The sequence below is a fragment of the Physeter macrocephalus genome, chromosome 12 (genome assembly GCF_002837175.3).
Source record: "Physeter macrocephalus isolate SW-GA chromosome 12, ASM283717v5, whole genome shotgun sequence".
NCBI classification, from domain to species: domain Eukaryota; kingdom Metazoa; phylum Chordata; class Mammalia; order Artiodactyla; family Physeteridae; genus Physeter; species Physeter macrocephalus.
The window spans coordinates 37183817-37195932 of NC_041225.1; the positions used below are offsets into that span (position 1 = coordinate 37183817).

The 12116-nt window shown below is 45.5% G+C and overlaps 1 protein-coding gene across 5 annotated transcripts in view; it reads right to left on the reverse strand.

Moving 5' to 3' along the window:
- Nucleotides 1-1245: 1245 nt before the first annotated feature.
- CYRIA (CYFIP related Rac1 interactor A) overlaps nucleotides 1246-12116 on the reverse strand; it is a 105258-nt gene continuing 94387 nt past the window's right edge. For 3 of the 5 annotated variants that reach the window (XM_024118751.3, XM_028496706.2, XM_055089055.1), the window contains 7 exons: nucleotides 10163-10299; nucleotides 9613-9690; nucleotides 9331-9447; nucleotides 9161-9240; nucleotides 7715-7841; nucleotides 3676-3746; nucleotides 1246-1605 (listed from right to left, as the gene is read on the reverse strand). In XM_024118751.3, coding sequence (XP_023974519.1) covers nucleotides 1542-1605; nucleotides 3676-3746; nucleotides 7715-7841; nucleotides 9161-9240; nucleotides 9331-9447; nucleotides 9613-9690; nucleotides 10163-10299 — 674 coding nt within the window. In that variant the 3' untranslated portion in view covers nucleotides 1246-1541. Of the gene's footprint in view, nucleotides 1606-3403; nucleotides 3504-3675; nucleotides 3747-7714; nucleotides 7842-7862; nucleotides 7958-9160; nucleotides 9241-9330; nucleotides 9448-9612; nucleotides 9691-10162; nucleotides 10300-12116 lie in introns of those variants that run through there. The other 2 variants (XM_055089054.1, XM_024118752.3) reach the window with 2 other exon arrangements.

Sequence of the window (12116 nt, forward strand, 5' to 3'; positions counted from 1 at the left end):
CATCAGAAATAGGCAAGCAATTACATGGTTCAGGCTGAGGGTTTATTTAAAAGCGTCCGGTATCACCCCCATAATATGTATGCATAGGCCACGTGGTGAAAAAGAAAGGGCATGGAGTCAGGAATGAGGCATCCTGGGTTCTAGTCCTACATGGGGGTGATTCTGTTAGGCTTCATCCTCTGTCTCATTTTTCCCCTGGAGACCAGAATAGAAGATTTCCAAGATTCCATTCTAAGCTCTGTCTGCAGACACAATGACCCTTGTCATACTGCTAAGCATCAAGGCAAGGTGGGGTGATGCTTACCGGACTCTACTTATAAAGGAAGGATGTGAGAGTCAGTCTTCTTATTGGCTCATAGTCTTGTAGGACTACTGGAGATTATCTGTTTTATTTGCCCATTTTATAGGTGAGGAAAGTAAGACGCAGAGAACTTAAGTGAATTTCCCAAGATAACTCGAATCAACAGGGCTAGGACTTAATCCAGGTACTCAAGCCAGAGTTTATACATTGCAACAAGCTAGCAGTTGGGTCGTGAAGGAGCTGCCATGTAAATATTAGATAACCAGAAGACGAAAATCTCCCCTCTAAGTTCCTCTAGTTTTCTGGTAACTAATTAAGTGTCTAGGTCTCTGCTGCCACATGCATGGTCCCCAGAGGACAGGGCTCCGATTAGGAGGGGCTGTGTACCCAGTGCTCCACAGACAACAGGAATGTCAGCAACCTTACCCACAATTTTAGCCAGAGCTCCATTTCCCTGTCCCTGGAGACAGAGGGTTGAAGCAGAGAGATGACTGTCCTGTTGCCTGGGTGCCCTTCCTCCCCACCTGTGCCCCACTTCCACGACAGCCACCAACCCACCCACAACAGCACATCTATCTATTCTTGCTTCTCTCCCATGAACTGATGCAAACACATTGACTTTTACTCTTGCAAAATGGAAAGGGAACATTAGAGGGTATAAATCAAAACAGGAAGAGAGTATGCTGATAAATAAAATACGTGCAACAAAAAAGTTGCACGTGTGCTGCGCTGTCTGAGGAAAGAGAGGGGGTGTGCTGAATTCCAAACACTTGGCTTTGCGTCTCCACGTGCATTTTTCTTTTCTGGGATCCCTCTCTCTCTGTCAGGATAACAGTTGTGTTTCTCGCAGTTGAGCTGACCCAGGAAATCAAATACTTCATGTTTCTATAACTATACTTCCCAGAGAGATTACACATTTAGAATTAAAACATGACCACAGGCTATTAGGAATTTCTGATTGTTAAAGGTGTAAGGAACTCCAGTAGCAAAGATCAATGTCTCCAGAATTCTCCTTTTGGAGAAGGGGTTTTCGTTTCAGACATCGAAGATAAGGCTCTCCAGTCAATTTATGCTCTGCTGGGTTGAGTCAGTCAGGATACAAATTAAGGTCCATATATTTCAGGGACAAGAAGGAAACGGTTATGTAAATACACGAGTATTAACATCAATCTGTATTAAATAATGTAAACATATACATCTTCTGAGGTCAGTTCAAAGATCCTCTTCACTGAGCAAAGCTTTACTGAAGCATTGCTCGAATCTGTTTAGAAGTCGATTCATCATTCAAGTGTTTTGTAGTGAACCTGGATGGAGAGAAAATGATGGCGGTCAGTGTGCAAACAGCACTCTGAGAAAGCTTCGATCGTGACTCTCCAGCTCATCTTTACCTTGGGAGACATAACTGATACTTAGAAATCAAACTTGGCATTGGTGCTTTAGACAAAGAGCCACACTTCAATGCCCAGAGTCGTCTCAGATTTAATATTTGATCCTTCCTTCCAAAGGAGTTTTATGTTATGGTTATTAAACAAGTAGATCTTCCACCTAATCAAATAATTTCACGGAGGAGACACAAGCAATCTCATTTTCCAGGGAGGCAGACTTCACGTGCTCGAGTGCAGGATCTTGGCCATCTAGGCCACCCCTGCTGCGTCACAAATATTAAAATATGGGTTTGCATATTACAACATCACCCAACACTTAAAACTGTTAGGCTTTTCTACTTTTATGAGAATGCTTGTCCTCATTGCTACCACAAGGGGGCACGAAGGCAGGTCCATATACTGAAGAAAAGTGGTGTAATTTGTCTCCTCACATTAACTGGTGTAGAAATAGTTCATGAAAAGAAAGGAAAAGAGAAGTCACATGTAATAAAATCTTGACCGCGTCCCAAGCGCTCCATGGAAGTTTTTCACTCACACTAACTCTGTAGGACAGGTTATTGCCTCCATTTTACAGATGTGCAAACTGAGATTTAGAGACGTTAAAAGACCCATTCCAGATGACAAATATAACAATGTATGATTTGTAAACAATTTGTGATTTCTGATTTGGATCCAGGTCTGCCTGCCTCAAAAACCTGTGTTCTTTGACTTCCTCCCAGTGTCTACAGGAGACACCAAATGCCGAGATTCGGATGGAACCCACAGCCTACCGCAGTGCTCTGCTCTCGAAGCTCTGCTCGACCGAATGATGCTGGAAAGCAAAACAAACAAACAAACAACAGAAGCCAAAGTCTTCTTACTGAGTGTGGAGAGCCAGCCTTTTGTGAAATGGGCACCAATGGAGAAAACCTTGGTTTGCCCACAGAATCTGGAAGGCTCTTGGATTAAAGCTACATCTGTTCTGAAGAATGATGACTTAGCAGCTTCATGAAAAAGGATTAGCCTCAGTGTACAATTATTCATTTCATGTGCATCTCATTTCTTCATTTGTTAGATGGGGTAACAGATCTTATCACTCTGACTTGTGATGATTAAACGAGAGCGTGTGTGTTGTACGTGCGTAGAGAATCACCGCTCCATCTCACTTACACTTATTGAACATTTACTACATGCATGAGGTTGAGAGGAACTGAGGGAAATCAAAGATGAATGAGACAGCAGGGACCATAAACTTTCCAGACTGCAATCCCGACTGGCATGATCCGACAAACTCCTGTGGATATGTCACAGCTAAGAAACAAGAACACCTCCCCTGAAGTGGATTAAGTGCACGTGTCCTTGGGAAGCGAGCAGGTGCTCGGGCGTGCCGCGTTCGCAGTGAGGAGACGTCAGGAGCCCTAGCCAACTACAAGGGCATCCAGACAGGGCAGAGCAGGGTTCTCAGTTTGGGCAGCTGCACGTATGACTCACCCAGGGACCTTCAGAGCAAACCCACGAACACAAAATGGATGCCGGAGGCCCTACCCCAGCGATTCGAACTCATTTGGCCTGGGTTGGACCCTGAGCATCAGTGCTTTCAAAAGCTACCCACATAATTCTCCTGCGCAGCCACGTTTGGGAACCACAGGGGCAGGGGGAAGTGAGACCGGGGAAGCTTCTTCTTCTGCAAGTCCCCACCAACCACAAAGCAATGTGGCTGGGGAGTTAGGCCTCTGACCTGCGGGGTCACCCAGGCCTGGGTTTAGATCCCGGCTCAGCCATCTGCTGTGTGACTTTTGCCAAGTGAGCTGACTTCTCTAAATTTCAGTTTCTTCCATCTGTAAAAAGGGGATGATAAAAATGGGGCTGACCTCAACAGGCAGTTGGGAAGATGACACGTATTAACAGATGCAAAGGGGTTAAGCCTGGTGTTCTAGCCCTCGGACCCAAACAGCATCTATATTTGCAATGGTTCAGAAGGGCTGGCTGCCCCACAGGGCTGAGACTCACCTGAGGGCATTCAGCAGCCCCTCCACACTGTCTGGGGCCTGTTCCTTCAACACCTTTATACAGCCTTTCATCTAGAAGAAAGCACAAGAGTTTGTTAATACCCCAGTAATTCCATCATAGCATCTGTCCATAACAACACCTGTTCATAATAATATCACATTATTTCTTCCCATAGAGATCAAACTCAGAAATGTCCAACACACCTTCCTACCCCCTCAGGCCAGTGAGTTGTTTCTCTGGGCTTCTAGAAGGTTCTGTGCCAGTTTTCATATTATACTGCAATCGAACATTTTATGTGTCTGACTTTTGGGGACAAAGACCTGAGACTTTGATTTTCTTCTCTTGGACTCCAGAGCCAAGGGGAGAGCTCCTCCTCTAGCCTGTGCTCAGTTAAGACTGACTGAATGCATTGCAAACCTGATCATTTTATGTCATCTCTCTGCCCAGAATGCTTTTCCTCCTTCAGCTGTTTGACTGGTAAACTCAACGACTTAACAAAATTTTTTCTTTTTTTCTTTTCTTTTTTTTTTTTTTCTTCTAAGAAAGAATCTTTCTGGAAAGAACACCATCACTCACTTTAAGCTCAGATGTTCATGCACTGATTTGGGTATACTGTACTAAGGGCCTCTTTTATAAAGGCCACTTATAAAAATGTTCTTGTACGTTGAAAGTTTTTTCCTAAAGGCCTGATAAACCCTGTTGGATTGATGGGGGCAGCCAGAAGCCCAGGGTTGAGAATCATTTGGGGGCATGCTTAGGCTCATCCAAAAAGGATGTTGTGGTCAATCAGAGATGCCGGTCATGGGTGCAGGATGGGATCAAGCTCAGAATGAAGAGATTTGGTCCCTCTCCCAAAAGAGCTCATAGTCTAGTGGGTGAAGAGAGACAAATAGCTCATTATCATCCTGTGATATGTGTTCTTGTAAAAAGTGCCCAAGGAGGAACGGGGACATAGATGAGAGAGGAGGCAGAAGAGCAGTGGACACTCGTTGGGCATTTCGAGTTCTATTTCAGGCTGATGAAAGCCTTGAGTGTGAATAACAGGATGCAGTCAGAGGTGTAGTCAGGGCCAGATTCAGTGTGGGTTTAACAGCACGTTCGGGAGTTGGGGGCCTTTACCTGTGGAAAACACCCTTGATAGGTGTTAAAACAATCTAGTCATGTGATTCATACTGAGAGGGATCGGAGGAAGCACGACTGGGGACGGAGGGCCAGAGGGTGAGGGTGTGAGAGCAGCGATGGGCACGGAGGGCCAGGGCGAGACGGCAGGATGCACCCGAGGCCCAGTTCACAGGGCTCGGTGAGTGAGAGGGCGTGGAGGCGAAGAGGGAAGAAGGCAGTTCTTAGGTTCTGAGGGACAATCCCAGGTTTCCGGCTTTGAGACTGAGCTGGCGGAAGGTGAAATACCCGCGACAGGAACCCAGGAGGAGGAGGAGCAGGTCTGTGGGGGAAAGGATAACCTTTGATGTGAGGCCGGCCATGCCTCAGGTGTCCAAAGGAGGGGGTGTCTGGAATGCTGGGTGAGGTTTGGGCTGGGGACCACGGTGTAGGAGCGATTCTGTATTGGATCATTCCATACAGTTTTAAGGAAATCAGTTGAAAACGTCATCTCACTCCAGCCTGCTTTCCTGGCACCCACGAATGGCATCAGTTCTCTAAGTGACGCATATCCCTCTGGGCCTCGATGACTTTGCCCTGACGATTCCTCCACCTGGAGTACTCTTCCTTCTCTCTGTGCATTCGGTAAAATCCTCAAGATCCACCTGAAACGTCACCCTCTGTCTCTGCCTCTATGCGCAATGAGCTTCTCCCTCACCTGGGTTTCTAGAGCTCAGTACCTCCATTTTGGACTACAGAACACCTTCTTTGTAAGCGCAGGTAACAGGATCTATTTCAATATTTGCTTTTGCACAGTTGATGAGGATACCCTAAGGATTTATAAAACAGTGCAAGTAGCTGCTGGCTTAGAAGCAAACTGGTATCTGGAAAGAAACCCTTATGTCATCAAAGAAAAATGGCCCATCTTGTACTGTTGTGCTGAAACTTTCCTAGAGACACATACAAACTTCTATGAACAAACCTGCTTAGTGAGACATACATGAACAAATGGACTCCATCAAGACTGGGTAGGGATAGATCTAATCTTATATAACGTTTATAGCCTCAGCAGAAAGACTCAGTAAATAACAAGCAAGGACAAGCTTTTTAAAGGTTAGGGCTACAAGGCATAACGGTACCCAGTGTATTTTTAATTATTGACTCTGTGACAAGTTAACAAAAGACTGTGGTAAATGAGAATGTCCTATGGGTACTAGGTAATAAATTCAATCCATATTCAAATGATATTCATGGGTTATTAATAGACCTATTTATACTTAATCTATAGCATAAAAATGTTAAAGCCTCACAAAGAATACAGTAAAAATATTTATTGGTATGAAAAAACTTCCATAATATACTGTTATGCAAATTAAATGTTTTAAAATAGAAATTACGGCAGGGTGCTAATCTGTTAAGTATATAGACACATACACACAAACATCTATACGAAATGAAGGGACATATATATGTGACATATTAACGGTGGTCACCTGTCCATGGTGAGGTTACCACTGATACATTTAATTTTCTGTATTTTGGGTTTGTTTGTTTGTTGGGGGGCTGCCCCGTGCAGCATGCGGGGTCTTAGTTCCCGGACCAGGGATCGAACCCGCTCCCCCTGCAGTAGAAGCATGGAGTCTTAACCACTGGGGCACCAGGGAAGTCCCAATTTTCTGTATTTTGATTTCCTGTATTTTCCCAAAACTTTTATATAAGTATTTATTTTCTTGATAAATAGAAATAATTACATTAAAAATAATGAAGACTCTATGAAGAACCACGGCTAGCTATGCTAGGGAGCCAAAACCTCAAAATGAGTAATCCAAGTTGCATTATTAATTGATACATTTTCTTACAATCTTTAGATTCATGGCCCATCTGGGCACATGGACCTTCTGTCTGCACAGAACTAGAGCATCAGAGATGCTGTTCTGTATGGATGAACGAGCGTAGAGTGTGCACACCCTGACTTAGCCGCGTCAGAATAAGTTGGTACCAAGAGGTCCTATTCCGTACTTAAAAGGCTTTAAATTAATACAGGGATACACTACTGGGTGCCATTGCAGGCAAACACGGGGCTGAGAGGAGCCTGTTTTATCCCACAATCAACAGGAAATCACCTGCACACCACAATCATTTGTTTTCCGATCATATCCATTCATTCAGCAAAATCTATATGGAGTATCTAGTGAGCGCCATGCTGTATGTACCGAGGACACTGCCAGGCAATGAAGCAGACATTAGGTATATAGATCTTGGTCTCTGCCCTTGTCAACAAACTCAGAGCCCATGAGGGAGTCAGAAAATCCAAAATGGTAGGCGCTCTGGGCCCAGAGGAGAAGCAAGGCTCCGCTCCATGCAGGGCACAGGAGATGTGCTCCAAATGAGGTGACATGTGAGGAGTGTCTTAAAAGAATTCCCCCCATCAGAGAAGAGGGAGGGCACCCTGGGCAGAGAAAAGGGCTCAAGCATATTCCAAGGACACGATAAGGCATGGGAATCAGGCAGAACCAGCTGCAGGGATGGTGGGAGAGGAAGTTGGAACGTTGTTTGGGATTTGACCGCGGTGTCTTGTAATCTAGGATGAGACACATATAACATATAGAAATATATATTTATATGGCACACTGGGTAAGCCGAAGGGGCAGCTTGCAGCTAAGGGACTGTTTACCTCTCAGCTCCTCTACAGGCTGAGGGAATCAGCACCTCCACACTCCTGTTGTGCCTTTGAGGTTGGACGTGTTTGCTGCAAGCATATGAACAGGGCTGGACTTCTTGCTACGAGGAGAGCTGCCACGATGGGGCTTGCATCTGGGAGAGCTCTCTCCCGGGGGCAGGGGGGTAGGGGGTGTGGAGGGGAGGGAGAGAGGGAAGCAAGGTCTGTTTGACGACATTTATGAGCTCTTATTGGGAAATCACAGTTCGTAACTATTCTTACATCGATCTTGGATGTCTTGCAGAAAGCTCCCACGGGGTGGACGTGGTCGTAGAGGATGATGACCCCCACCATCACCCTCATGCAGAACATCAGCGTTTCTTCGCTTGTAAACCTACTCCTGTACTCCCTGCAAGAGAGGACAAGTGGCAGAGATATTACCTCCGTGACAGAGCACGTTCATCTCTGGCTCCACAAATGGCTACTTCAGCCTCCTCCAATCCTCCCTGGAGAACAATTCCAGACCTGCAGAACCAGGTTAATAAGCTCTTAAAGAAACCAGCGATGGTAATTCTCCTTGAATCTATCTGACCATTGTGAAAACAAGGTAAATCAGAGGGCAGTAAATTCTCTTCTGCCCTCAGCGAGCCAGCTCATCATGTACATAAGTCCCCCTCCCATCAATCTTGAATATTTTATAGCAGGTCTCTCTGGCTGTCCTAGATTATAGAGAATAATGGCTTCATTATGGAGAAAACGAATCAAGTTCACGTCTGTAGAGCAGCTACCTTGTCTCCAGTCTGGGTAACTTCCTTTGCTAAGATACAGGCTGCAGATGATTCAGATAATTCAAGCCAATTCTAGAGGCTTTCTTAACATCTACTTCATTACGGTTTGTCCCCACAATAAAGATGACTACTATTTCCATCTTGGAATAAATCTTAACTTAAATATAGGTGAACTATCTGAAATTAACACCATCTTACATCTGAACAGAGCATCAAATTTTATAAGGCACTCTTGATGCCTTTGGCCCTCCCGAACTCTCTGCATCATAGATGGTATTATGGGAACCTCATTAGATGAGGAAACCAAGGTCCAGGCAGGTCAGACCACTTGTTTCTGGGCACAAAAGGGGCTACAGACATACGTGGAATAAGTGGAACCCTGACACTGGAGTGTAGGTTTTCTCATTACCATACTGCCTCATCCTCAACAACCTCAACCATTTTTTAAATCTAGCAAGTAATTTAAGTGCAAGGAAACTGCTGCATGCACGAGAGAGAGAGAGAGAGAGAGAGAGGAGAGAGAAAGAGAGATCTTCATTATCATTTTTGCAATAGCCTTATCACTTCCACTCTTGGTTCTAAATCTTCTCTCAAATCTTTCCTCCAATATATTTACAACATACCCAGTCATTTAACCCAATCTTCCATTTGATCCTTATACGACTTCTCCTGCCTCTTTGATTTGACTTTTGATTCTGCCAATCTAACAAGCTATGCAATCTTTGGGAAGAAGTCAGTTAATCAATTTAGGCCTCATCCTCCTCAGCTCTAAAACGGGGATACTACACCTCTCACCCAGAATCCTCTATGAAAGTAATTCAGTTAACATATAAGTAAATGTTAATATGCTGACCCAAATGTTAGATGTTGTCACCACCATCACCATCATCACAGAGATAGGTGAACTCTTGACCATGAATACACCTCTGATTTAACTTACGGAGTTTCCAGCATGACTTTACAAACGCTCGTCATGGTACTGAGGCAGTCTGTGGTATTCTCTATTGGCAGCGTTTTGTTCTAAATGGGAGACACAAGTGGGTAACAGCCCCGTTAGCAGCTTCTACGTGCACTCGGGCAAAAGGCACCTCGCTGCGCGACGACACTTACTTCGGAGACAAAGTGCATGGTGGCGTTGCTGAGCATTTTCAGCATCGGCGTGGCTTCTGCATAGAAGAGGGACATTCGGTTGGCCATCTCGTTGTTGACTTCGTTCTCAATGTCTAGCTGATGAAAAGAAGACGAGAGGATGCGGTTGATAAAGAGATGGTCAACAACTCAAAACAGTGTCCTCTGGAAACTGAATTAGACAAAGGCTCTGTCTTCTCCCTGTGCCCCGCCCGACGATGCCTGGAGCATGGGTGTGTCAGCCTGGGAGTTCCGGGGACTCACATGCATGTTGTTGATGCGGTTACGACTGATGGTCCTTCTATAGTAGCTGAAGTCATTCTGAATAGCCGGGTTCCTCATCTGAAATTCAGAAGGGAGGAAAGCAGGTCATCTCTCAGCATCAGGTGCGGGATATGCACCAGAAGCCCGGACACTAGATTCTGCACAGATACCGGGACTTCTCTTTGTTACCCAAGAGTCAAAGCAACTTCCGGTTAAAAATAAATACGCAAAGCTCCACTATTTAAAATATGCCCTGGTTTTACCCTAGGCTAGATTTCAGGGAAAGTATACTTGTTCCCAAAGAGGAAGAGACATTTGAAATGTTTTTTTCCGGTTGCATTTGGCAGATTTTGAATTTCCATGTAGAAACCACCATCCTAAATCACTCTGACCACAGGAGTTCAAATTCTCACCACATGACACGTCTCTCTAGGGAAGGAGCTACAGCTCGCTCGTCTCTCTCCCCACAGCTGCACAACACTGCAGGGCACCTGGACACCTAGGTGCTCAGTAGGACTTTGTTAAGTTGTCCAAGCACACGCGGCCTAACCTTCAGTTCATCAAATCGAAGGGTGAAATGCAGAATTTCCGCAAACTCCTTTGCCAGGGCCTGCTCCCGTTCCAGGTGTTGCGTCGGTGTGTAGGGTGGACAGGTCAGAGATTCCAGTAAACTCTGAAGAGCTTTTTCTGAAAGTCAGAGGGATACAGACATATTTGAGGTGGCCCACAGAGATCTTTTCAAAGAGCACAGTTTGCAGCCCCGGTTGACATTCTCAGAGATAACCGGCTTGAGTTTTTCCACTCCACCTTTTCCCCCAGAACGGTGTGAAACGTGACATGTGTGGGTGAGGAGGAAAAGGAACCCCCCAGGGCTCCGCCTCCACTAGAGAAGAGCCCCGTGGCCACACAGTCTTGTAAATGTCTCCCAGAGCTCAGCTGGACCCTCACATGTTCTGTCATCCCAATTCCTCACACTGTTAGAAAACCACACATAGGTGATTTCGGATCATGTGCATATGAGATAACCATTCACAATGCGGGATGAGATGAGGTGGCCCTGAATGCTGTGGGTTAAATCACCTGCTTCGCAGAGAGAGACTTCCGGTCTGTTCCAGCTCTTCTCTGCATTTATACTCTCATCAAACCCCAGGAATATTCTTCTACAAACCCACTGCCATATCTACCTCCACTATTGTCCTGAAAAGAGTCCCATGACTCCCACTTCTCTGTTTCTAAAACTTCCTTCCAGTTTTTCTTCCGTGTATTTCTCCTATAGCACCGAGTCATGTAACCAATTCTCTAGAGCAGGGGTAGGAAAACTACGGCCCACAGGCTAAATCTGGCCCACAGTCAATTTTTGCAAATAAAGTTTTATCAAAACACAGACATGCTTTATTTTCATTCCCCTAGGGATTGACTGTGGCTACTTTTGTGCTACAATGGCAGGGTTGAGGGGTTGCAACGAAAATAGGATGGCCCACAAGCCTAAAATACTTATTATCTGGCTCTTTACAGAAGAGTTCACCAGCGCCTGCTCCATCATCCCTAGAGAGTCCTTTTACAGTTTCTTTCCAAGGACACCGCTAGCATTTTCTGTCTGTGGGAACAAACTGTCTTCTGAGGCAGCTCGCTTGACCTTGGACTGCTCTGAGAGGTGGATTTTTTCCTGTCTGCTGAGTTGAAAGTTGGCTCCTTAGGATTTCAGTTCATTGGGTCTAGACACGCTTGGAGGAAACAGAGAAATCGATTCCTCTTCAACCTGAGTGTTTTCAGAAGCTCTCTCTTCTTGAAAAACTGGTTCAGTTCATTGAACTATTTCCTTTGAGTCTTAGCTTCGAGTTCTCTCAACATCATGGCTATTATTCCCCCAGCGTACTTCAGTTTCTCTGTTTAACTCTTAAAATGTGGCACTCACTTATGGCAGAAGTAGAGTAAAACATGACCACACGCTTCCTCGTTCTAGATGTATTATATTAACCAGGGAAACCTCAGACAGCTTCACTGTTCGGGGAGGGGTTGTATCATATCGGTGGTCACATAGAGCCTACTGTCAACCAGACTTGATTTTCTTCTTGCTTCTGCAAAGCCATCCTGTGCCTGCACAGATTTTTTTAAGCTTCAGGAGAGAATGTTATGTTTGTCTTTCTTGTATTTTACTATATTAAACTTAACACATGATTCCAGCCACCCAACTTCTTTTTGGGTTAGCAGGTAACCTGTATTTTCTCTGTCCTTCGGAAATGTGATCAGACAAGGTAAACCTGTTAAGAGTCAGACCTAGCTGAGAACAAAACCAAAGGGACACCCGCTAGTAAAGACACTCTAAATGCACCAATAAATGCAGGGGAAGAGGGCTTCCCTGGTGGCGCAGTGGTTGCGCGTCCGCCTGCCGATGCAGGGGACGCGGGTTCGCGCCCCGGTCCGGGAGGATCCCGCGTGCCGCGGAGCGGCTGGGCCCGTGAGCCACGGCCGCTGAGCCTGCGCGTCCGGAGCCTGTGCTCCGC